The following is a 25560-nucleotide window of genomic DNA, read 5'->3' as shown; positions in this document are numbered from 1 at the left end:
ACTTACATTCATTTCCTGGAGACTTACCCTAACCTATAACCCCATTACCCTAACCTTAACTGTATTAACCCAAACCTAACCTATAACCCCATTACCTAACCCTAACCGTAACCTAAACCTAACCTTAGCCACTGTCCAAAAAAACAGCTGTTTCCCAATTGGGGGACACGACTTTTGTCCCCAATTGGACAAACCGTCCCCAGTCAGCCGGTCTTTAGTCTAAAATGTGTCCCAGACACAGTTTGACTTTGGATGCTTGATCCATTCACCAACACTCTAGTGTAGCTACACACTAAAAAAACACCAGATGCTGCTGTATCTGAGCATCCTGACATGAAATGGCTCATGTTACTGTACAATCTGCATAATCTCTCATCATTTTTACACAAACATCTCTGAGTCAGAACTCAGTCAAATCCAAACTGACATAATAAACAGTTTTATAAGATTCAGTGTGACTTACACTTAAAGTTCCACTTTCTTATTAAAAGATGAAAGTAGTTCCTTCATGTGAGTAAAATGAAACTGCAATTTAGTGTCTTTCCACCTACACTCCACCTCTCTGCTCTCTCTTTTAAGACAGCGTACTGTATGTCATCGTTCATCCAAGGGGTTAACAGAGGGAAAGGATTCGTGACAACAAGGTTATTAAAGGAGCAGACTAAGTCACTGGTCTGGGGCTGGCCAGCAGCGACCTTGGAGAGGATATAGCTTGGTAGAGCGTGTGAGAGTGAGGCATGCGTTTGATGGATTGGGTGTCAGCATTGAAGACAGTATAAAAAATAATACCCTTGTGGTCAGACAGTATACCAGGTACATCTGACTTTCTGCACACAGACAGGTTCACACACTAAATCAGATTACCGTTCCCAGAAAACCTGCCAGCTCACACCTCTGTCTTTCTATATCGGTCCAGTGTGTTACACAGTGAAGAGAGGATCGGACACAGAAAACATGTCTGCGTATGACTGCGAGTTAACCATAAGGTATAAAGGTAAATGTGCTCCGTGTCCTCTGTCCCTGCTGTCCTGTGAAAGCTGATCACATACTGTATTTGCTCCAGTAACACCTCGAGGCCAGATGGTCCAGGACTTAACAGCAGAGAGGACAGATGCTCCGTGAGCTCATCGTGTTGTCTCTAATGCTGCTGGACTAACAACAGCAAAAGTATGTGACCACTTCCAAGTAGGCCAGTTTAAGGCGAGTACGACCTCAACCTCACTTCACAAAGGCAACAAAAAAAACATTGATTCTATTTTACTCACTGTACTTTTATTGACTGGATTTGATCAAATTGTGGAGCTGACTTTTGTCCTTTGTAAAGCATGTTGTAATTTTCTGATATTAAATGTACTTAGGTATTGAAAGTAAAAGTAAATGCTGAATTTTGAGATTTATGAAATGAATTACTCTTAACATGTACACCACCCTATAAATGGAGAAAAACAAGGTCTTCACAATTTAAAGAATTTAAAAAAAACAAAATCCCGTTTTTCCTTCATCGTAGTCGCATGTAGCATGATGTGATCCTGACATGCAGCCCGTCTGGACTGGAGCGGAAACTGAAACTCCACTACGGCTTTGAGAGCACATTGTTTGCACCTGTTGCCACATCACGTGAATGATGGAACTCGCGAGCTTTGACCACTGATTCAACAAACCTGCTTGATTGCCATAGTAACGAGTAACAGAGCTACTTAAAGCTGTAGTAGGCGAGATCGGAGCAAATATGATTAAAAAAAGTTATTTTTATAAAACGGTCACTATATCGTGACAGTAGTACATGAAACAGGTAACATGAAAAAAATCATGTGTCACTGTGTCCTCCGGTGCTCCTAACGGCATCTGCAAGATTTCACAGACCGGAGGAAAACAAGCAGTAAGAGCTGACCTGAGGTCTGCTGTCCAGCTGCTGTCTATGAGAGCAGCTGTCAATCACTCGCGAACTCCGACCAAACGGTCAAACTAGTCAGCGCTGATCAAATATGAATCAATATTCTGTTACGTTAATGTCTATTTCTCTCCTCAAATGTTGTCAGAATCATCTTGTAGTGCACGGTTTAGCTGTTAAATGAGAAAGTTTGTGACGACGCCGCCATTGTAAAATCTGTTGAAGGAACGCCAAGTTCCGGTCACTTGACCGGACCACAGCCAATACGAACGCTCTCTCAATGAAATGACCTGTGATTGGTCAAAGTCTCCCGTCACGGGCTAGATTTTCTAAAGCCTGAAAACAGAGCCATGAGGAGGAGCAGAAGTCTAGTTCTCTCTCAGAACACTACAGTGTTCTGCTGAAAGGGTATTATGGAATTTTGCCCAATGATGCCAAAAATATACTGCCTACTGCCACTTTAGGGGAAATTTATCAGAGTAAAAGTACACATTTTATTTAGGAAATGTAGAAAGTTAACAGAAATATAAAAACTCAAGTTATGTACAGATACTCACAAAGTACTGTAATGAAGTATTATTACTTTACTATATTACACCACTATATATATATAAACAACACATCATTGTGTTTATTATTACCACATTGTGTAATAATTAGTTTACACTGTTTAGAGCATTTTGGCAAATTTTTCTTGGGCGCTACCCACATAATCAGCTGTGCTGCTCATCCCACAAATGCATGATCCTTACAAGTTGGACATCATTGTGAAGGTAAATAAACAGGCTTTCCAACGATGTAAAATACAATGCCAATTAGCATTGTAACAACAGAGAAAAAATCCACCGAACACAAGTTTCCGAACTTTGTTTTTCCAGTTTATATATCTATATATCTATATATCTATATACCGATCAAACTGCAATGCACTGTGTGTTCTGAAACCTTTCTATCGGAACCAGCATTAACTTTTTCAGCAGTTTGAGCTCCAGTAGCTCTTCTATGGGATCAGACAACACTGGCCAGCCTTCGCTCCCCACGTGCATCAATGAGCCTCGGGTCTGACCCTGTCGCCGGTTCACTGGTTTTCCTTCCTTGGACCACTTTTGGTCGGTCCTGACCACTGCACACCGGGAACATCCAACAAAAGCTGCAGTTCTGGAGATGCTCTCACATCCTTACACTGGCCCATTTTTTCTGCTTCCAGCACAAAGTTCAAAGTTCAAAATGTTCACCTGCTGTCTAATATGTCCCCCCAACTGCCAGGTGATATTGTAACAAATAATCAATGTTATTCACTTCACCTGTCAGTGGTCTTAATGTTACGGCTTATCGGTGTATATCTATATTTTATTTGTACTTTATGAGCATGTGCCCTTTGAAATAAAACAGTGTATAGCACAGCCTAATCTTAATAAGCTTGGTTCCAGTAAATTGTCTGTTTCAACTATATTTGAATGTTAATAAAACAAAAGTCATCTTACCGGTGTTGTCGTGGCGCTGCTGTCACACTGTCGGGATCCTCTCAGCTCAAATGGACGCCGAAGCTTAAATTAGAGGAGATTCACCTGTAGCAGTAATCTGGGGACTTGCACTAACCTGATTTACTGTCCACACACACAAGAAGTCAACAGAGTAAAAGCCTGACGTCAGATGCCATTACAGCCGATTACAGCAGAACCCTGTGTAAACACGGTGATGTCAGGCTGGCTGGAGTCAAACATCCACATCATTATTAGATTATTCATTATTCCTTTATTATTATAGGAAATTGCTGTGGCTGTGGCTCAGTGGGTAGAGCGGGTTGTCCTTTATGCACCAGGATCGATCCCCGGTTCCTCCCGTCTGCATGTCGTTAAGCGAGACACTGAACCCCAAGTGTCTTCCCGGGCGCTTCACAGCAGCCCACTGCTACTAGGATGGGTTAAATGCAGAGGTCACATTTCATGTATTACCTGTATATATGTGATGATTCTAATTAAGTTTAACGGTCCCATATTATAAAAAGTGAAATGTTCATGTTTTTTTTTTATAATAAAGCAGGCTTCAGTCCTATATAAATACTGTGAAAGTATCGAAACGCTCTATCCACAGCCCGTATTCAGAAACTCTTCATTTGAAACAAGCTGTCAGGATTTTGGTCCATTTGTGATGTCATAAATATTCAATATTTAGACCATTACACAGTTTTAAACGTAAACAATCTAAATGTGTTCCAGTTTATTCCTGGTTTCAGTGTATGTGAATAACATCTACTGACAGGAAGTACACATGGACCAAAGCTGTTGCCTAGCAACACCATTGTTGCAATTCCATCGCAATTCCGTCTAAATGTGCTAAAACGGAGCGTTTAAGACAGAGGGTGAATACAGGCTTATTCAGGCCAACAGTATGAGGAAAATAAAGTGTTTTTTTTTTTTTTTACATTACAGCATGTAAACCTGTTCTAGTAGAAACACAAAATACAAGTATGAACCTGAAAATGAGTATAATATAGGACCTTTAAGTTTTTGAAAGCAGGACAGATGCCAGACTCTCTATTGTATAATGAAAGTGCATTTTGTGCCACAGTGTACACATCAAATATGATTCACTATAATCCAGAACACTACTGGACAGATTTCGCTCCCATTTGTTGTGAATATATGTGACTTGTGATGATTCTGGGGGATTTCCCGACCTTTCACCTAATAATGCCCTGCCAATGAGGGGTTTTAACCTGGTACTGAAAGGGTTAACCCAACAGTTTTTGCTCCTCAGATGCCTTTTCTATTAAACTTACTCTGAATAAAAATGAAGGTACATAAAAAAACAAAAACATCGCCATTAAATGCATCATTATCAGTGCTTCACTTCAGAAACACCACAGAGCATACCAAAGAAAGAGCACAACCAAACCTATGCTGTTCATCTGAGATTCAATAAAAAAAAAAATTTAGTGTCATCACACGACATGAACCTTGTGGATCGAAGCTCGTTCTCTGCAAGAGCTTCAGAGGAACAGCAGTGAGATGAATAACGTACCATATTTTGTTATCGACTCCGTTTTTCTCACCTGCAGCATTTTGTTCTGTGACCAATGCAGCTGGAACCTCATCCCTTCATCTTGTATTAGATCTGACACAGACAGTTCTACAGTGGGACGCTGCAGTTCACATGAAGATCACAGACCATGATGTAATTTTCTTATTCAGGTTAACAGAGGGTTTAGAACAAATTACTTCTAAATCCTTTATTAACTTCTTTACTCATTAAAGTCTTATTTGTACATCTTGCTCAGATGGGTTTATACCAGCAGTCCTTCCAGTAACCTGCACCGGAGGTTTGGATTTACTGTATTAGTGGAGTGTTGGATGTCGGGCACCAGTTGACAGCACATACAGTGAGTCAGAGGCCGTCTCAGTCCGTGTCAGCAGTGCACAGAGCAGAGGCCCAGGCATGGTCTGACGGGGCGTCTGGCAGGATCCAGCTCTGAGGAACCGCAGAACCATCAGGATGATCCGCTGGAACCGCAAACACATCCCACTCTCTCCTGAAAGAAGAACAAGTTATCATGTCACTGTCATTTCAATAACAGCATTCGTGGGCCTTAACACATGCTGACGTGACTGAATGATGTCTGAATTCAACTTCAGGCTCCTGCTACTGTTCATGCTGCTCACTGTCAGGTCCATCCAAATACATCTTAAATGTTCATTGAATTTCCAGACAGTATCCAATGAAAGTTTGCATCCATTACTGTGGTAGGGTGAAAAGGAGCTGATCGGTTGATGGAGATAAACAGCCGGTGGAGCTGATCCTCCAGTTGGTGCCATTAAAGCATTGCAGAGGAAGAGGACACAACGAGACGAGGTCAATAAAAGAGCTCCATTCAAAGCTGAAACGATGGAAAACCGTGTGGAAGACATAATGTTTCATGAATTAATGTGAGGAAGGTTACGGTCTCCTCATCGCTCCACACGCATCTGATGTTTTCAGCTCTTCTGTGATGTTTTTAGCAGGCTTGGGGGGGTAACCGATTGCATGGAAAGGCATTTCAGCAAACTGAAACTACTCAGCCCAGCACTCGGGACTCTGCAGGCATGATGGGAAACATGTGTCGTCCCTGTCGCTACCATGGTCGCTATGATACTCGGGGCACTTCCTGCATGCCTGTGTAATTTTACACTGCATGAATTAGCCAAGTGGCTAGCAGACTTTAGTTAGTTAGTTACTTTTCCTTACTCATCATAGCTTTTCTACTCTTACTTGGTTTAACATTAAGTCACTGCATCTCCCGACAGAACAACACCACGGTTGAATTTCAGCCTACAGGCACATTTTTCAGCTCAACGTTGTTGAATCAGAGCAACTGATATTGGTAGCGAGAGCAACAAGCTAGCGGACTGCTGAGTGCCGTCTCTCAGCGCCAAGGCTCCGCCTCCGCCCTCGGTGACTCCCACGGGTGACACACAGCGGTCAGAGGAGAGAAACAAGCGCGACAGTAAATGACAACAAAACCGTGTTTTTGTCTATTACAGCGCACTTGTAAAATACTGCAGAAGGATTTCTGTTTTGTTTTAGTAATGATTCTGTACTGAGGTGGGTCACAGATACTGATAATGAAAAGATGCAGCTTTTTATATTGTAGACTGTTGAAGTTTAATTATTGAAACACGTTCTAAATAAAAAGGGAGTTCAGTTCTCTTTTTAAAGAAGAATTTGAAAGTGTAAATGACAGTTGTCGGGGCATAAAACCAATGATCTGTTGATCTTTATGAACCAAGACTCCATAATCCAACAATGGCATGTTTAAATTAAAAATCAAATCGGATCGTGGATTTGGAGAATCGGGACACCCCTAGTCAGGTCACATCCCACATCTCAGTGTAAACAGTACACATCAGGTCAACCTGCACAATATATAGACTTAGTTGTACACTATACAGTAAGGACATGACCTGCTGTATATATATATATACACTGTATATATACAGTACATACATATATATTCATCTCCTTTCACTTCCTATAATAGCTAAATGATTCTGTTTGTTGTCTTTGCTTTATCTGTAAGTGTATTCCATCAAACATCTAACCTGATTTGTAGTAAAGCATGCAGTGAGCGCTCAGCCTGGGTGTAATAGTGTCTGAAGGGCTGCAGGACAGAATCAGCAGGAAGCTCATCTGAGAATAAAACAGAGGAAAATGATTACATATTACAAAATTACAAACAAACACATGTACTGTATGTGATTCCATCATACTGTTGAACTGTTAAACTGATGCTCTCCCTTTGGTGTCGACAGGGATGTGGGTTGTTACCTCCAAACAACATTGTGTTCACTCTGCGTTTCCTCTGCAGGTGTCTCTCCCTCTCCTTCTTCACTCGTTTCTCCTGCTCTCTCCTCCTCTCCTCCTCCTGCTCTCCTTCCAGCATCACCATCAAAGCCTTCTCCTCTGTGGAGTAGATCGCTGTCCTCTTCTTCATCACATTCCTCAGCTGCTCCAGTCTGCTGCCGAAGGCCTCGTCACATTCTCGCTCAGTGACGATACCTGCAACACACACACAGTTAGAGACTGTAGTCTACACTGTCCTGTACAGACTGTAGGCTACAGGTTACACTGCGTACAGTGTGGACTCTGTACTTTGGCAGAGTGGGAAAACGCTAGGGATGGGAATAGAGAATCGGTTCTTGTTGAGAACCAGTTCCTAGTTGTCCCAGTCCTTGGTATCGCATGCCTCCATGACTATTGATTCCTCTTACTGCTTTCCAACAGTTACACATGCACAATGAAGTAACGCCATACACACGCTGTATCATGTTTCAGTTTGTTTAGGACCAGAGCCATGTGGGAGAGAAAAAAACAAAACAATCGAAAGCATGGCACTACTACACCTGAGGCGACGCACCCTATTTTGTCCCTGGTAACGCTACACTGTGAACAACAAATCTGTGTTGAAATCAACAGAAGAAGAACTAGTAACGCTACCTGTTAGCAGCAGGTGGACAGTACTGTCCTGTTTGGCTAGATAACAGAGCTACGAACGTTAACGGAGGCTCCATTGAGTTACCCTATGACAGGTTCACACTCTGTTCAGTAAAAATGAGCACTGGGCGAAGGTAAATTAAAATGTTATCATGAAGTGTTAAATGTAATCTCGTACAATGTAGTTTTTGGCCAGACACTTGAATAATTACAGTTGTTTGAAGGAGGTGTTTTCACAGTAATATGAGATAGATATTAGAGAGGGAATTGACCCTTTACTAAGTCCATCCCCTTGAACGCAGACTGGCCAATCATAGTGCAGCATTGGCAAGCTTTGACCAAGGTCTGACAACTATACAGCTGTGCTCCATCGACTCTAATGCATTCATTTCACATTTTCTTCATTTTCAGGCTGGTTTTGTGGATTTTGAGTTAGTCACGGTTAACCGTTTTGTAATGGCGAAACTCGTTACCCAGAGAGGTTGGAAGAGATATACGTAAAAACCTGTGGAGCTAGCAGAGTGTGTTAGCACATCATCAACTTAGCACTAAGCTACGTTAGCTACTGAAGGTATACCGAATGTATACACATGTTGCTTTTGATTTTTAATGATTGTAACAGTGAATAAAGACCTACAGGGCTTTACAGGAACCGCGTTGCTCTTACATTTCATTGTCTTCTGTCTGGCTCACCAGGTGATGCTGGTTCACTGGCTTTAACTTCTGTCTTTATCTTTTTAACCTGTTATCGCTGCTGAATCAGTTGGACATCCTGATATACCATTCAAAAACTTAGCAAATTATGACCTGTTTAACTTCCTAACACTAGCTCTAAGCAGCTTATAATACATACAAATCTTGGCATTAGTAGTTTATTGTAATCAAAGCAAATATTTAAATAAAAATACATTTATTTCCTATCATTTGAATTGTGTGTTTTTATGCAAATAACCACTATAGATGATAGATGAATAACAAAGCACAGTACGGTACTGTGTACAGTACCCTCCCACCTCCGAAAAATAGGGTGAACACTGGAATTTACCATGCATATAATGTTTTAGTGTAAAATATATAGAACATTGAATGACATCAGATCTAGAATGTTATTTCTTCATTTAGCGCAAAAAAAAGAAGTTTATTCCAGACCCTGAATAAAAGTTTAAGGCACTTCCGCATTGGCTTCACTTGTCAGACCCCGGAGTTGCCCACCGGTCTGGGAATAAGGTGCATGGCTGAATAATTTACCTTTCCTCGATGCTGCCTCTTTCCTCAGTCTGCGCAGTTTCTCCAGAGATCTCAAGATGTCATGCATCCTCTTCACATCTGCCTGTTTCTTCCTCACCTCGCAGAGAACCGCGTCCGCAGCCAGCTTCAGCTCCCGCTCCTGGTACAGAAACAGATAAAAACACTTTAAATGCTGCGGCCGCAAGGAATTGTGGGATGTTATTCTCTGTTTTCCTTTGCTAAAGGATGGTCCAGTGTATCCTATGCTTAAGGAGATAATAAAGGAAGCATTGCAGCTCCTTTCCTTAGCATTTGGAGAATTCAAACAGCTCTTGTCATGGCTGCTACTGAGGTACTTCGGGTCATTTCGGAACCTTCTTAAGAGAAAAGACTATTCGAACGCTACCCAGTATACCTTGCGGGAAGACCAGCCCCTACTCTGCCGCTGATTGGCTACTGGCTTCTAAACCTAAACGCTAACGGTAGGTAGCCTAGCTATGATGCTAATAGGAGCTGAAGGTAGGCTACCCGGTCCGGACACCGGTATGTTGTTTCATCATTAAAGTCGCTTATGAGAATTTTTGAGGCAAGAAATCATCTGTGTAGATTTCGAATATTGGCAGGTTTATAAAAAATGTTTGATGTTTTCGGAGTTGAGAAGCTACAAACTGGTGCGACAGCAGATGATCGAAGTCTTTTGCCAAGACAATTGGAGAAAGCTCCAGTCAGCTCAGAGCGGGTTCTGTCAGTGGCCTGGCCGGGTGGCTGGATGATAATCCCTGCAGGCGCTTGCTCGCTGTCGCGCCAGTGTGTGGAGCATCTCAACTCTGAAAAAATCTACACAGATGATTTCTCGCTTCAACATACCGGTGTTCAGACCGGGTAGCCTGCCTTCAGAGCTGCCGTGGTTGAGTCGCTCTCCTCCGCCACGGCAGCTCAGCAGCTCCGGTTAGCATCATAGCTAGGCTACCTACCGTTAGCGTTTATGTTTAGAAGCCAGTAGCCAATCAGAGGCAGAGTAGGGGCGGGTCTTCCCACAAGGCATGCTGGGTAAGCGCGCCCGCACATATCATGGATATATTAAAAGAACTGGAAACAGCGTTGGAGGCGGGGCCCCGTTCATTCCTATGAGAGTTGCTCATTGGTGCATGAAGCCTAAATGGCTCGACATCCGTCTGGAAAAGTACCCGGATCTTGGCGGATCTTGGGCAACTGGGACATGCGCAGTAGCGTCCGCTCAGTCACATGACTTGGTCACGGGGTACCAACGTCACGCCGTCGTCACGGCTTACGCTCTAGCCTCGGTCTGGGTCTCACTCACATGAACGGAGGAAGGGAAATAACTCTGGATTCAGCTATAAGTGCATTTTACAACTTTAAAAACTTAATGATTTAAATAAGGGCTATTAGAGTGTTCTTACTGGAGAGTTAATTCACCTAAAAAAAATTATCCGCTGAGTTACAGACGTCTCTTTCCCAATGTAAGTCTATGGGAAAAAGTATTTCTGGGCCCAACGACATCACGTGACTGACACGGACGTTGCAGTACCGCCGTTTGGCCACTACGAAGGTCCAGATCGTCGACCGGAGCTCTTCCTGGGGGCTTGGCACATATGCAAAGCAGATTGAGCAGCCGGGATGGATCGGGTACATGGATGTATAAGGAGAACTGGATACAGCGCTGGAGGCAGGCTCCAGTTCTTCCTCATCCACTGGGCCCATAGGGCAGGCGCAGTAGCGTTTCCTTTAACTCCGCCTCCCAGCCCTCACTCCAGCCTCGGTCTGGGTCTCATTCACACGAATGGAGGAAGGGAAATAACTCTGGATTCAGCTATTAGTGCATTTTACAACTTTTAGGACCTAATGATTTAAATAAGGACTATTAGAGTGTTCATACTGGGAAGTTGATTTACCTAAAAAAATTATCCTCTTGAGTTACAGACGTCTCTTTCCCAATGTAAGTCTATGGGAAAAAGTATTTTGGGCCCAATGGCATCACGTGACTGACACGGAAGTTGTAGTACCGCCGTTTGGCCGCTACGACAATTTGCATCAATGCCCGGCGCTCTTCCTTCGGTTCCGAGATAGATAAAGTGATAACATGCATGAGTTTCCTTTATAATTCTGCCCCCAAGTGGACAAAAATGAACACATGTTTGAATCCTCCGACAGACGTGGACTACTACTTACCTTCTTCTTCTCCTCCACTTGGTGTACCCGCTGCATCCTCCACTTGTTTATGGCAGCCTCCTTCTCAGCGAGGAGCTCCTCTCTGTGTTCTTCCTCCACCTGGAACAGCTTCCTGGCTCTCAGTCGCCGAGCTCTCCTGTTAGCAACACGGGACAACTTCGCTCTCCAGCCGGCTAAACACTCGCTGTCACCGAGGCCCTGGAGCTTCTCCTGTAGCTCTTTCTTCACATTTAAAGCCACCACATAAGAGTCTGGCCAAACACACCCGTCCTCCACGTTGTTCCTCAGAGTTTCACAGGACTCTGCTAACTGGGCGACGAGCTGAGCTGCCCGGTTCAGAGCCGCTCTGAGGTCCGGCACAGGGGTGCGGTGCGGCGGCTGCTGGGTCTGCTGCTTCTGGGTCTGCCGGCTCTTGGGAGTGTTGTCTCTGTCTTGGAGGAACCGTCCGAGCCACTGCTGGTCCTGCCTCCTCTGAAGGGCTGTTTCATCCTCAGGTCTTGTCGTCGTTCCCGGACTCCAGTCCCGGTCCTTACCGGTACCCTGCGGAGGAAACAGCAGAGCTCCGCTTCCTGAGTAATCCTCACAGTCCCGCTGCTGTCTGTGACCGGGCTCCAGGTCATACTGAGCAGCCTGAGGACCGGCTCCGAATGGCTGGAAGGTGGCGGCTCCCCTGCTGCTGTATGCGTGTACCGGAGCGGCGGTCACCAAGGTAGTGGGGAAGTGTCCCGGTGGTGAACAGCCGAACGGAGGCGGGGGGACGGAGGGGTCAAACCCGTACGGAAAGACCGGGTGATGAGGCGGCGGTGCCGGGAAGTCGCTTCTAAACCCGTACGGGTGACCACCGCCATACCCCCCTGGAGGGGTCCACCGGGGAGCAGCCGGGTCATGGTCCGCCTGCAGCGCGCTGCTCCCCGGGGGTCTGTTGGCGGTGTACGGTGGCGTCTCCAGATAACCGCCATTATAGCCGAGAGGCTGCTGCGGCTCTGACGAAGCCTGGTGGTGGTATAAGTTGTCCATATGGTGAGCAGTAGTGACCTGTGGTGAACGTTATGGAGCTGCAGGCTGCATACAGTCTCTCTCTCAACTCCTCTCAGGAGCCATGTTTAGTGTTGTCGTCGTTTCTTCTTCTCCTTCTTCCTGTTTTCGGTAGCTTTTGGTACGTTACATCGTTACATCGCCAACAACAGCAGTGTGGCTCAAATTGGTACTACAGCCCGTAACTCAACAGTAAGAAGCTGCTTACTGTGTCTCCTTTAGCTCCGCCTCGAAACGCTCGGTCTGGTCCACCCCCATGGTCCAGCCGAGGTCTGGGCTCATTCACATGAACAGAGGTAGGAAAATGAGATAAGATCAGATATTCCTTTTTTAGTCCCACAGTGGGGAAATTTGCAGTGTACAGCAGCAAAGGGGATAGTGCAAAAAACAAGAAGCAACAGTAAAAACAAAAATCAAGATACAACACAGTAAAAAAAAGTAAAACAAAAGTAGACCGACATATAAAATATGAACAATTTAAATAGAAGAAAATATAAAAATTAGGAACAATATTACAAGTTACAAGTTACAAATTCAACTTTATTGTCATTTTCCACATACAAAGTACACGGTTAAAACGAAATGTCGTTGCTCACGGACCAAGGTGCAAACACAGACATACAAAAACAGTCACAAACACATAACACAGTGAACAAAGTGCGATGGTGCAGCACAATAAAAAGTGGATGACAGGACATTAACAGAGTAAAACAGTATAAAAGCAATCAGGTCTTTAAAAGTGCTATATATAAAAACAAGGGGAATGTTAAAAATTGGAACAATATATACAGTATTGACAATACACAGACTATTAACACAATTGCACAAGTGGAAATATGATATTGCACAGTGACATGAACTGTAACTGAAACTGTGACTATATTGCACGGTACGAATTACACCTGAGTAGTATTGATAGACAGTCAGTGTACAGTATAGTGCAGTTATTGTCCGTTTTTTGGTGTGTGTGTGTGTGTGTGTGTGTGTGGTCTACTGGGAGCAGTGGTGGTTGTGGAGTCTGACAGCTGCAGGAAGGAAGGACCTTCGATAGAGCTCCTTCACACACTTTGGGTGGAGCAGCCTGTCGCTGAAGGAGCTCTCCAGTGCTGCGATGGTGTCCTGCGTGGGGGCGGGAGTCGTTCCCCATCATAGATGACAGCTTTTTAGCCATCATCCTCCTCTCTCCCACCACCTCCACTGGGTCGAGAGGGCATCCCAGGACAGAGCTGGCCTTCCTGATCACTAGATAGCTCTGCATTCAGCTATAACTGCATTTTACAACGTTAGGGACTATTCAAGTACTGGGGAGTTGATCTACCTACACATAAATGATCCGCTGATTTACAGACGTCTCTTTCTCAATGAATGTCCGTGAAGTCTATGGTAGAAAGTCTACTGCGGTAGTCTGTGTGAGAGACAGACAGGCAGACAGACAGGCAGAGAAGGCAGCCTGACGCTTTCAAGGCCTGTTGAAGGAGGCTTGGTCACGCTTCATCAACGCGTCATATCTTCGGAGTTCTACGCAAGCGCAGTAAAACCTGCCGAGATTGAGCCAATCGCAGCGCACGGACGCAGTTTCAGTTACACTGCGCATGTGTAAAATACCCCCCAGACACCCAGACCAGGTCCGACCAGGTCCGCCCTCGTCCTAGCCTCCTTCAACAGGCCTCGGACGCTTTGCGGAAGTGTATGAGAGAGGGAGTCATATGACCAGGCAGGCAGCCGGAGAAGATGCTACCTACATGGATAACACTCCTCGGACACGGTGACTAACATCCACAACGAACACGGTAACAGCTCCCGTAATAAGTCACACGTAGACACAGTCAATAACGTTAACGTTATCTGCGGTCACTGAGTGTTAGCAGCCACACGCTCCTATTGATTGTATCTCTAGTAACAGTTCGCTAGCTAGCTGGCTGTCAAAGCTAATATAACAGAGGCAGGTGTCTCTCTCTGCAGTACGTGAAGTGATTTAACGCTCGCTGTTTGAGTCACTATAACTTCTGTTTTCCTGAATGTGTTTGTGTCTGAATGTGTCCTCAGATGGAGGAGATTAAAGTGTCTCCTGACTATAACTGGTTCAGAAGCACAGTGCCCCTGAAGAGAGTAAGTACCTCCTGATTTCTAACCTGTGATGGTGGTCCTTAATCACTGGGCCCCACTGCTTGATACAGGACCAGTAGGCCTACACATCAACACATCACATGTGTACATTATCATTTTACAAACGTGTTGAAATATGGAAAAAAAACAGATTTCACAACAAAACATTTTTCCTAAGTAAGTCAATAGACAGACCAGATCAGTGTTATTACTTGGCCTGATGTGTTTCATTTCAGTGTTCTCTCTGTGATGAAGAAGCTTTGCCTTTAATCAAACACACGTTTGTTGTTGAACACATAACTGTTGATCATTGTCATGCAGCATGATTATATTTGCATATCTGCCTGATAGCAATGAGCATCCGTCCCCAGGAGAAGTAGTCCAATCAGTAATCTCTATAAACAGACATTCACATGCAGACTTTGTAGGCAACGGGACAGGATGTTGGTACCGGACGTGTTCTGCTCTCTGTTTGTAATCGGAGTAGTATTGACCAATCACGTTGGAGTAGGCTTTAGTTGAACACAGTCCGTGTGGAGAGTAAAGAGGCGGAACACATTAGCTGAAATGTAATCTGGGAACCCAGCGGCTGTCGTGTGACGATGATTTAGCTTTTGAATCAGCTATTAAACTGGTTTCTGGTGAAACAGTCTGGTCGTACACGTCGTCTCTCAGCTCCAACGCCAGTCTCACATCTCAAGTATCTAATTGGACTGTAGACAATGAGCAGCGCACGGAAAAGGAAGTCTTGGCCCGGATATCCGCTGGCTACACCAGAACCACAGAAATATAGACCCTTTGACCCCAGAGGCTTATCTGTCGTCGGCCCGATAGCCGATGGGTTCCGAGATTGTCCAGTCAGAGCTTCAGACCTGCCAACCCAATCGCCATAAAAGCAGTCCAATTTTTTCATTTCCATTTAGGAAAGGTGTTTCTGTCTGGTATTAATATATACTGCGGTACTGTGATACTTGATTCAGCCCGATGACTGCAGCAATGGCAGACCTACCGGCAGCTGTTTCAAATTATTCTTGTCTCGCTGACTTTGAAGCGAATCTGCAGTCGTACCAAGAAAATACCAATATTACTTTTGTTGGTCAAAGAAGCCACACATTGTTTGGAAAAACTGGTTTGAGCTGCAACTAAAGTTAAAGTGAAGAGTAGAATCAGTCAACCAAGTTAAGCTGGTTTACTAAATGGATTTCCACTCTAATTTACTATTTTATAACAAACATGACAAATGTCAGTATTTAAAAGAAAAAAGAAGATCTGTTTCACCTTTTGTGGCAAGAGCGCCGCCATGTTGCAGTACTCTAGCCTGTGACCTCACAAGGTTGGTGGGCTCTGCTGAGTTAGACGGATACAACGGTAGAGACCATGAAAGACGGAGACAGAGGAGTGAGAGAGGACAGAAGAAAACACAACTAGGGGACACTATTGTGTTGTCCCTGGATGTAAAAATGAGTTTTATAATGTTAAAATCAAGTACAAAACAGTCCATTTCATAAACTGATTACAGGATTCTGCAGGTATTTTCCTGGGAAAGGGGAGCAGGTTTTGGTGAGAATTCCTGGGACATAACAGGATCTTAATCCCGAGCATTCAACCTGGCTTTCTGAGCAACATGAAAGTCCTCCGAACTGAGCTGCTCTGCTAGATTACAAATAAAAAAATAAACCAGATTAAAACACAATAGAGCAGCTGATGGCTGAGCTGCTCCATTACAGTAGCATTCACTCCTGACTACTGTACTCCCGTTTACTGCTCAGACTGCACTAACAGTCACCCTCACACTGGTCCTCTGCTTGTGCTGTTTACACCAATAAGACCTCATATTCACAGAGAGCTCTGTGCCTTTGGTTTTAATACACAGCACTGTCTAACTGCTTACCAGTGACTCTTAAGCTTCTAACAGTATAGTTGAAATCTGGGCTCATTTAATCCCTTACAATTGTGTTTTGCACATTTGTTAGTTAGTTAGTTAGTTAGTTAAACTATTTTCTGAAAAACTTGGAGGAGGGCTTGTTTAAAGTAGGATGCAGTCAGTATTAGAGATAACTTAAAAGACATTCTGTCCACACCTTGGTGGCTCTTACTCATCTCTAGCGCCTCCCAGAGGATGTAAAAATTGCAGAGTGAAGGATCATTTATAATCTGGAAAGCTTTAGTCTTTATATTTAATTCATATTTTTCGCTTGGTTGCATCTGGGACTTCTCTGCTCTGTCAGTTTATTCCTGACTTTCAGATTTCCATATGACCACATATTGCAAAATACAGTACTGTAACATGACCATGCTGAAGAATAGACTACTTTCCACCCGATTCTCCAGAGTTAGTTTACCAACGTTAACACCATTGAACCTCCTGTCTGTCAGACTGTCCACAGTGTAGTCAGTGTTCACACAGACTTTCTAAAGAGGATGAGGGTCAGAGCTGGCAGTTTACCAGTAGAGTCCGTGTGATGCTGGATGAAATGGTCAGTCATCCATCACATGCTCAGTCATCAGTCACATGCTGACTAGGGCTCAGTGTTCATAGTATTTACTGGGCTAAGGGTTCGCACTGGCTGATTCATCACAGCAGGTGGTGTTGGTTATAAGCTGTGAACAGGGCAGTCAAACTGATTATTATTTAAGAAAGGGATGCACTGATACCGTATCGGATATCGGGCCGATACTGACTCAAATAGCCGGATCGGGTGACAATGAAGCCGATCTATTAAATTCAATTCCATGTTTATATACTATATATATTTTAAACTGGAATTTTAATTCCTGTTTAAGTTTTGACCAATTTGTTGCTGCATTAAAAAGGTTTACACCCAAATTATAATTCCTGTTGTCTTTAACCTAAGGTTTTTTACCAAGTTGTCAGTGTACGATTTATTATTTTAATAATAAATAACAATTTAGTAAATTTATGTCTGTGTATTTATTTGTTACATTTTGTGTTACAAAGTTAGGAAAGCAGAGTTTAAGTCCAGCCTGATGTTGCCTTACACATAAAAGAATGATCCCAGTCACTTCCACACAGTGAGACATACAGCTGATTAATTAAACACTAGTATCGGATCGGTACTCGGTATCGGCCGATACCCAAAGCCCAGATATCGCTATCAGGACTGAAAAAGTCGGATCGGTGCGTCGCTAATTTTAGAGCCCAAAGAGGTCAAAATATCCAATATTTCACAAAACAAACACCGAAAACTTCATTTAGTCGATCAGATTTTTGCTTCTTTGTCTCGATCATATTGCAGCCTCTTACAGGGTCCAGACCCCCATCTTAGAGGGTCCAGACTAGGGCTGTCACGATATCAATTTTTCTCAATGCGATTATCATGGCAAAAAAATATCACGATAACGATATTATCGCGTTATCATTAAAAAAATGACGCAATCACTTAAAATACATCTTTAACTTTACCTGGTCCAACGTTGTTTGTTTAATTTCTAAAACAACGGACAACAGTGTATTTTACATGGTAGTGAGTGTGTCTTAACTGAGTAAACAAATATAATATAATAAATAGGTTCAGCTGACCTGCTCCTTTTTCTTTCCCTGATGATTTTCTTGGATGCTGCTGCCTGACCACAAGAAAAGTACAAGCGGTGCAGCTCAGAGGATGAGATCGGCGCATGATGCGCGCAGATACAGACATTGATATGAAACAGTTTTATATGTTTACAGATTTCGGAGGAGACCAGCGGTGTTGAAAAAAGCCTGCCCTTTCAAAACTACTCATTAACTGCTAACGTTACTCGCGTTAAATAGCGGTCCACTTCCGTGTTTTGGTACGGTTGGATTTCACACCTGATGCGAACCGTACCGGAGTACACACGATCCGTACTCCAGACCACCTTTTCAAGTGGACTCGAGCACGGATCGACGAACCGTGCCAGAGTACGGTACGCAACGTTCACACTAATCAATCGAACTGGACTTTGAGGGGACAAGTGTACTCGGATCCGGGCCCGGGTCCCTAATGTGAAAGCACCCTTAGTCTTCAATTCAGATATTTCCATATTTGTCTCCTGTGGCCTGTTTTGAAATCCCACATGAAAGAAACTTGAGGGCCGTGATGAGTTTGCTGGATGTATTTTTCTCACCTTGTGTTTTTGTCTCCACCAGATCATTGTTGATGATGACGACAGTAAGGTGTGGTCGCTGTATGACGCCGGCCCAAAGAGCATCAGGTGTCCCATCATCCTCCTCCCTCCAGTTAGCGGGACAGCTGAAGTGTTCTTCCAGCAGGTGCTGGCGCTGACAGGATGGGGCTACAGAGTCATCTCGGTGAGCTCCTCACTAGAAACACACTGCAGCTTCAGCATGTGTCTGATTCGTATCTACATTCATCTTATTTTTATTAGTTTTGTCAATAAAATGTTTGAAAACAGTGAAAATTGTCTGTTGAGTTTTTCAAATGTTTTGTTGTGTTAACTGTGATAGAAAACTGTGGCACACTGGAGGAAGTGACACCAGAGGATGTTTAACCATAATCAAATCATAATTGCACATTAAGTTTCTGTCAGTAGATTAATTGATTAATCGACTAATTAATGATAATATAGGCCTAATCCTGATTAGCGGAGGGGTCTGTGAATATGTAAATATCTAGTCTGTGTGGTTTCCAGCTGCAGTATCCGGTATACTGGGATCTCTTGGAGTTCTGTGACGGCTTCAGGAAACTTCTCGATCACCTGCAGTTGGATAAAGTAAGTCTGTGTTTTCCTTTTGCCTCAGAGCTGAGCATGCAGTATTTTTTTTGTACCCATGTGTAGGTTTGTTGCTATTCTTACGTAATCACCTGACTGCGATCACCTACGCAACAATTTTAGAACAAAGCTATTTAAAATCACGCTGTGCGGCGGAGCGAGAGGTGAAACTTGTTTCAACAAACTATTTGAGGACTAATTGACACTCCTTTGCCAATGATGCTGACTATGCCAGCAAACTACCCATGGAGGGTAAAGGAATAGTCCTGTTATCAGTGTGGGCATGTTACCTGATCACCCTCCTGACTGTGTCTCTCTCTGTCCAATGATGAACCTCCAGGTCCATCTGTTCGGTGCCTCCCTGGGTGGATTCTTGGCTCAGAAGTTTGCAGAGTGCACACACAAGTCTCCCAGAGTGCACTCGCTGATACTGTGTAACTCATTCAGTGATACCTCCATCTTCAATCAGACATGGACGTCAAACAGGTGTGTTTTAATGATACCATCATAAACTTTCCTCTCAATGTTCACCTTCATTATTAAAGCTGAAGTAGGCGAGATTGGAGGAAACATGATTTAAAAAAAGTTATTTTTATAAAACAGTCGCTATAACCTGACAGTAGTACATGAAACGGGTAACCTGAAAATAATCATGTGCCTCTGTGTCCTCCGGTGCTCCTAACGGCATCTGCAAGATTTCACAGACCGGAAGAAAACAAGCAGTCAGAGCTGATCTGAGGTCAAACTAGGCAGCGCTGATCAAATATGAATCTGTTACGTTAATACCTATTTATCTCCTCAAATTCTTTCAGAATCATCTTGTGGTGCACGGTTTAGCTGTAAAATTAGAACGTTTGTGACGCCGCCGCCATTGTGAAATCTGGTGAAGGAACGCCAAGTATCGGTCACATGACCGGAGCACAGCCAATAGGAACACTCGCTCTCTGAAATGACCTGTGATTGGTCAAAGTCTGCCGTCACGGGCTAGATGTTTTAAAGCCTGAAAACAGAGCCATGAGGAGGAGCAGAAGTCTAGTTATCTCTCAGAACACTTGAATTACAATATGCTGAAAGGTTATTATGGAATTTCTGTCCAATGATGCCAAAATTATACTGACTACTGAAGCTTTAATGTCTTGTTTCCATGTTCCTCCTCAGTTTCTGGTTAATGCCGGCTTTCATGTTGAAGAAGATTGTTCTGGGGAACTTTGCTAAAGGACCTGTGGACCCTAAAATGGCAGATGCAATCGACTTCATGGTTGACAGGGTAAGTGGACATGTGTGTGTTGACAGGGTAAGAAGATGTATGTGTTGACAGGGGAAGTGGACGTGTGTGTGTGTGTGTGTTTATTTGTGTTACAGAGGTGGTCCATGTCAGAGTAATGTATCACTATAGTGGAACAAAATATGTCTTCTTGATTCCATTTGGTGATGTAGATGTAAAGCTAGATATTAGCATCAGTAATGCTAATTGCAGTGGTGGCCTAAAGTTTAGAGACGCAAGCTTGTGACCGGAAGGTCGCCGGTTCAATCCCCCGGACCGGCGGGATAAATCTGGGTGGGGAAAAGTGAAAAAGCAGTGCTTTACCCTCCCTCATCACCACTGAGGTGCCCTTGAGCAGTGGAGCTGCTCAGTGGCCAGCAGATCAGACTGTGGTTGTACTGGGCAGCTTCCAGGAGTGAATGTGTTACTGTGTGAATGTGATCAGGGCATTCCTGGAAAAGAGAACATTGCTCTCAGTGAACCTCCCCCTGAATAAATAAAGGTTAAAAAGAATATATATATATATCAGCGACAGCCGTGGCCGGAGGCTTTGTTTTTTTTTAGGTTATCCGTCTGCACGTACCATTCTCGTGAACGCAATATCTCAGGAATTTCAGGAGGGGAATTCTTCTAATTTGGCACAAACGTCCACTCGGACTCAAGGATGACCTGATGAGATTCTGGTGGTCAAAGGTCACAAAACACGTTGTTGCCCGAAACTCAAGAATTTGTATGCTTATTATGACAATTTATCAAAAATGTGTGCACTCATTGTGCGTCACCAGAGTCTTCCAGATTTAGGGACTTTTGGAGCTAGTGCTGCTAGCTGCTGTCAGGGGAGAAGAGTTGGCATCACTGGGCTGATTTTTTCGGTTGGATCGTTTTTAAAATCTAGTGTCGCCTACCTTTAAGTAGAGATATGTGATGTCTTTGTGTTTGAATGTTAAACTCTGCCCTCCATGTGTTGTGTGTGCTGTAGTTGGAGAGTCTGAACCAAAGTGAGTTAGCATCGCGGCTAACACTCAACTGTCAAAACTCTTACGTGGAGCCGCACAAAATAAAAGATGTTGCTGTGACCATTATAGATGTAAGTGTTAAAACCATCTCTCTCCCATCAGGTATACGTCCATTTATGTATATTTCTACGACAATAACCTTAAAGACATGCTTTCTCTTTGAATGGTGTTGAGGTGTTTGATCAGAGCGCTCTATCGCTGGAGGCAAAGGAGGAGATGTATAAACTGTATCCCAACGCGAGACGAGCTCATCTGAAAACAGGAGGAAACTTCCCGTACCTGTGCAGGAGTGCTGAAGTCAACCTCTACATACAGGTACGCTCTGCTGTATCTTTTTAACTAGGAAATGATGATGGAACCGGGACACCTGTTGATCCTCAAGGTGAACAATGATTGATGATCTATTTGGTCTCAGTCTGTAACTTCAATTTTTTCAGAAAATCTGATGTGGAATATTTTTAGGGAATATAATTTGAAGAATGTTTTTTTATTTTATTCACACTTTATATTACCACGCAGTTCAAGGCGATTAACAAATGTATATATGAAGATTTTTTTTCCTTCATAATTTCCCTTGAAACTGTTATGTTCATTTTGCACTAACATTCTCAATTACATGAAAAAATACTCAGTACTTTTCATTTGTCAAGTATTCAATTCACACTGGAGTATGCAAAAATAGGCTTTACCATGTAGTTATTTCATATTGAGTATTTATTTATTTATTGAATTACCAGAAAACATGCTGTGTTATGATATATATACACTGATCAGCCATAACATTATGACCACCTGTCTAATATTGAGTAGGTCCCCCTTTTACGCCAAATCAGCCCTGACCCGTCGAGGCATGGACTCCACTAGGCCTCTGAAGGTCTGGTGTGGTATCTGGCACCAAGCCGTCGGTAGCAGATCCTTTTAAGTCCTGTAAGTTGCGAAGTGGGGCCTCCGTGGATCGGACTTGTTTGTCCAGCACATCCCGCAGATGCTCGATCGGATTAAGATCTGGAGGATGTGGAGGCCGAGTCGACACCTCCAACTCGTTTCCATCCACATGATGTAAAAGAAAATGTGATTCATCAGACCGGGCCACCTTCTTCCATCGCTCCGTGGTCCAGTTCTGATGCTCATGTAGCCCATTGTGGGCGCTTTTGGGCGGGTCAGCACGGGTCAGCATGACCGGTCTGCGGCTACGCAGCCCCATACGTAACAAACTGCGATGCACTGTGTGTTCTGACTCCTTTCTATCTGAACCAGCATTAACTTTTTCAGCAGTTTGAGCTCTTCTATTGGATCGGACAACACGGGTCAGCCTTCGCTTCCCACGTGCATCAATGAGCCTCGGGTCTGACCCTGTCGCAGGTTCACCGGTTTTCCTTCCTTGGACCACTTTTGGTAGGTCCTGACCACTGCAGACCGGGAACATCCCACAAGAGCTGCAGTTCTGGAGATGCTCTGACCCAGTCGTCTAGCCAGCACTATTTGGCCCTCGTCAAAGTCGCTGTTCGTTCTGATGTCGGACCCTGGAGGACAATTTTTGTGTCAAATTGATAGGCGTGTAATAGCCGCTACACGTCGGGCGCAGCATCGCCCTGTCGGGTTCATTTCACAACGACTGGCTCAAAATCTCACAAGCCTGACGGCCGGTCTCGAGGCACCTAGACGAAATGCATTGTGGGGTGATGTGACGTGTGGTTATATTTGATTTGTCTTTTCCGGGGGTTTTTTTATGACGCTGCTTGTTATTTTTCTGCACAGATTCACTTGCGTCAGTTCCACGGGACGAGATACGCCGCCATCAGTCCTGACATGGTGAGCGCCGAAGAGCTGGAGGTGCAGGAGAGTCACCTGAGCGGTAACCAGGACTCTGACGAGGACCAATGAGACCGCTTTTTACCTCCCAGAGCCGTTTCCTCTCAACATTTCCAACAGTTTCTCTCACCCCTTCATCATTTCACAGGACGTTTTCTCCAGATTTTCTATGGAGCTCAACGGTCAATCAGCGAGTCACCCGAGAATATTTTTATTTGACAGATGAAGCAATATTTTGATAATGACCTGTACATAAACGGTACTCGGCCGCTTTGCTTTAAACATACGACACCTTGCCTTATGTGGAATGAATATGATAATTGTTGCACTCATAAACTGCCTGAACTGTTTGCCTCAAGTGTTCATTTCTATGTGTACTATATGTTGTGGTTAACACAGCCAGCGGTGAACTGGTTTCCTGTTAACGGAAAGATGAACACACTGGCTATGGAGAGACGGTATATCTGATAGTCTTTGTGTAATTCAATGAGACGAAATTGCATTTTTTTTTTTTCATTTGTTTTGGAATACGGTAAATTACTTTGTATTTCCCATGTGCAGTTGTTGTTTCCACCCGTGTCACAGTGATGAGCCGTTAGAACTGTGGCTCTGCACTACGTTTACATGTCGTGACCGTGAGCAGCGACCAGTCCATGACATCGGTCTGTCTGTCGAACTGACGATGCTTCGGCCACTAAAACTCACATTCTGATTTTGCAAGCTGAAAATCGAGCGCAGATCCGAGTGTCACTGGATGTTTTGTAGTGTGGAGAACATTTCTACAGATATATGAATGACTAACGTGTGGTATACTGCAGCCCTGGGGTTCATTCAGTGTATCTCCAAATGCTCCTGTAGCTATAATTGATCACTTTTCCTTCTCTGCTTCACTTGTCGAAGAATAAATGAAAATGATGTGCTGTGCCTTTTTATAAGAGATAATGTACACATTCTCTACACTGTGAAACGCCTCTTCATTTGTTTTTTTAGTCACTTTTAGATGAATGTTGAAATGTCATGTACAACCACAACCGAGGAGGAGTAGCAAGTCTACCGCATCATCTCAGCCCTCCACCCATTTGTCATTTTTGAGTATTTAAAGGTACCGTTTGTAACTTCTTAAGCGTATAAATCGGGTCGGTGTCTCGTGCGCGCTCGCATGTGGCTACACTGTTCTAACACAAACTACACGGAAGCACCAAAACCGCAAAGTTCTATCTAGTGAAGCCCGTCTTGCAAAACAGTGTCAACTCTTTCTGCTTCAGCTCCCCCGACCGTGGCCAGAAGACACAGGGGAGACCGTAGCTTTGGTCTCCAGGACCGGAGTCTCTGCTGTACTCTGCTCCTCTGCCTGCCTGCCTGCCTGCCTGCTTGCCTTCACTCACACACCGCGCTCGTTCTCACTCGCTCCACCTCTAACGTGCATGCACACACACTACACACTGCAGAAGACGGGAGTCTGAAGCAGGACAACACAGTATCAGAATCGATTCATGGAGAGACCTTTGTCTGGTCAGCTAACATTACTGCCAAGCAGCTGAAATACAGAGTGATATTGTGGTTTTAGCTGACGTGTGTCGCCTCACCGTTTTGACCGATGCTCATTCATGTCTATGTGGAGCGAGCGCGAGCAACAGGACGCTGACTTTCGTTGACTTAACGGCCACAGGTGTCACCGTTAATAAGCAATTTCTGATTCTTACATAGAGTCCCTTTAAAGTTCTGTAAAGCTGCTCGGTCAATATCAACGGATCAAATGACAACATGTAATGTGAAAGAGGTCGCTCATGATGACAGAGTTATCACCTGACTCTGCAGTTCAGATCGACAGAGCGTTTTAGCTTCTCTCAATTCACCGTTCAGCTGTCCCACCCACAACTTTACCGTTCTGGTTCACTCTCACCGCTAGCGTCTTTCCCAGAGGCAGCAGGCGGCTGTTTTCAGAAGAAGCCACTGTCCTGTATCTGCTCAACAGCAAACGGAGACTAGCTGGTGAACATAGTGGAGCGTGTAAAGGGGCAGATATTTCCCTCAAAAGTTGGTAGAGGCCAAAAGCAGAGCTAAAGGAGAGAAATATTGAGCCGTTTTCTCATATGAACTCCAGAAAAGTAGAATTCGGGCATTGACATTTAGGCGAGGGCTGATGCAAGGAGGCAGGACACGACGCAGGAAATCAATAACGCGGTCACGTAGCCGGCTCTTAACTTGGTCATAAACAAACGAGTCTCCTGCCGTTGATTGAATTTTGAACGATTCTCGGCTCACTGACAGAAGTCTCCGGATCTCATCGTCTCTCCAGTTAGACGTTTTCGTTGGGTAAAGTCTGTTTAATGTCC

General features: G+C 44.0%; 3 protein-coding genes and 1 long non-coding RNA gene across 10 annotated transcripts in view; 2 read left to right on the top strand and 2 right to left on the bottom strand.

Annotated features, from left to right (window-relative positions):
• ubap1lb (ubiquitin associated protein 1-like b) overlaps nucleotides 1–25560 on the bottom strand; it is a 424774-nt gene that overhangs the window by 8460 nt on the left and 390754 nt on the right. The window contains exon 1 of one of the 7 annotated variants that reach the window (XM_074623249.1): nucleotides 19911–20070. The exons of 2 other annotated variants lie outside the window; for them this stretch is intronic. The gene's annotated coding sequence lies outside the window, so the exon portion shown is untranslated. Of the gene's footprint in view, nucleotides 1–2005; nucleotides 2242–19910; nucleotides 20071–25560 lie in introns of those variants that run through there. 4 more of the 7 variants (XM_074623276.1, XM_074623258.1, XM_074623285.1 and 1 more) reach the window with 4 other exon arrangements.
• The window catches only part of LOC141760619 (uncharacterized), a 45963-nt gene that overhangs the window by 18388 nt on the left and 2015 nt on the right, over nucleotides 1–25560 (top strand). The gene's annotated exons all lie outside the window — the stretch shown is intronic.
• On the bottom strand, nucleotides 5111–12440 carry pdcd7 (programmed cell death 7). The gene is made up of 5 exons (XM_074623041.1): nucleotides 11279–12440; nucleotides 9110–9248; nucleotides 7196–7426; nucleotides 6970–7057; nucleotides 5111–5423 (listed from the first exon to the last, which is right to left on the bottom strand). Exons 1-5 carry the CDS (start codon nucleotides 12293–12295, stop codon nucleotides 5291–5293), a joined length of 1608 nt encoding a protein of 535 aa, XP_074479142.1. The 5' UTR covers nucleotides 12296–12440; the 3' UTR covers nucleotides 5111–5290.
• spg21 (SPG21 abhydrolase domain containing, maspardin) lies at nucleotides 13937–24191 on the top strand. Its single transcript, XM_074623360.1, has 9 exons — nucleotides 13937–14103; nucleotides 14360–14422; nucleotides 18549–18710; nucleotides 19052–19132; nucleotides 19473–19618; nucleotides 20291–20399; nucleotides 21376–21483; nucleotides 21587–21727; nucleotides 23171–24191. The coding sequence occupies exons 2-9, from the start codon at nucleotides 14360–14362 to the stop codon at nucleotides 23294–23296; spliced, it is 936 nt and encodes a 311-aa protein (XP_074479461.1). The 5' UTR covers nucleotides 13937–14103; the 3' UTR covers nucleotides 23297–24191.

This window comes from Sebastes fasciatus, chromosome 2 (genome assembly GCF_043250625.1).
Source record: "Sebastes fasciatus isolate fSebFas1 chromosome 2, fSebFas1.pri, whole genome shotgun sequence".
Taxonomy (NCBI): Eukaryota; Metazoa; Chordata; class Actinopteri; order Perciformes; family Sebastidae; genus Sebastes; species Sebastes fasciatus.
The sequence above is the reverse complement of the archived record's forward strand: the minus strand, read 5'-3'. Positions and strand labels throughout refer to the sequence as shown.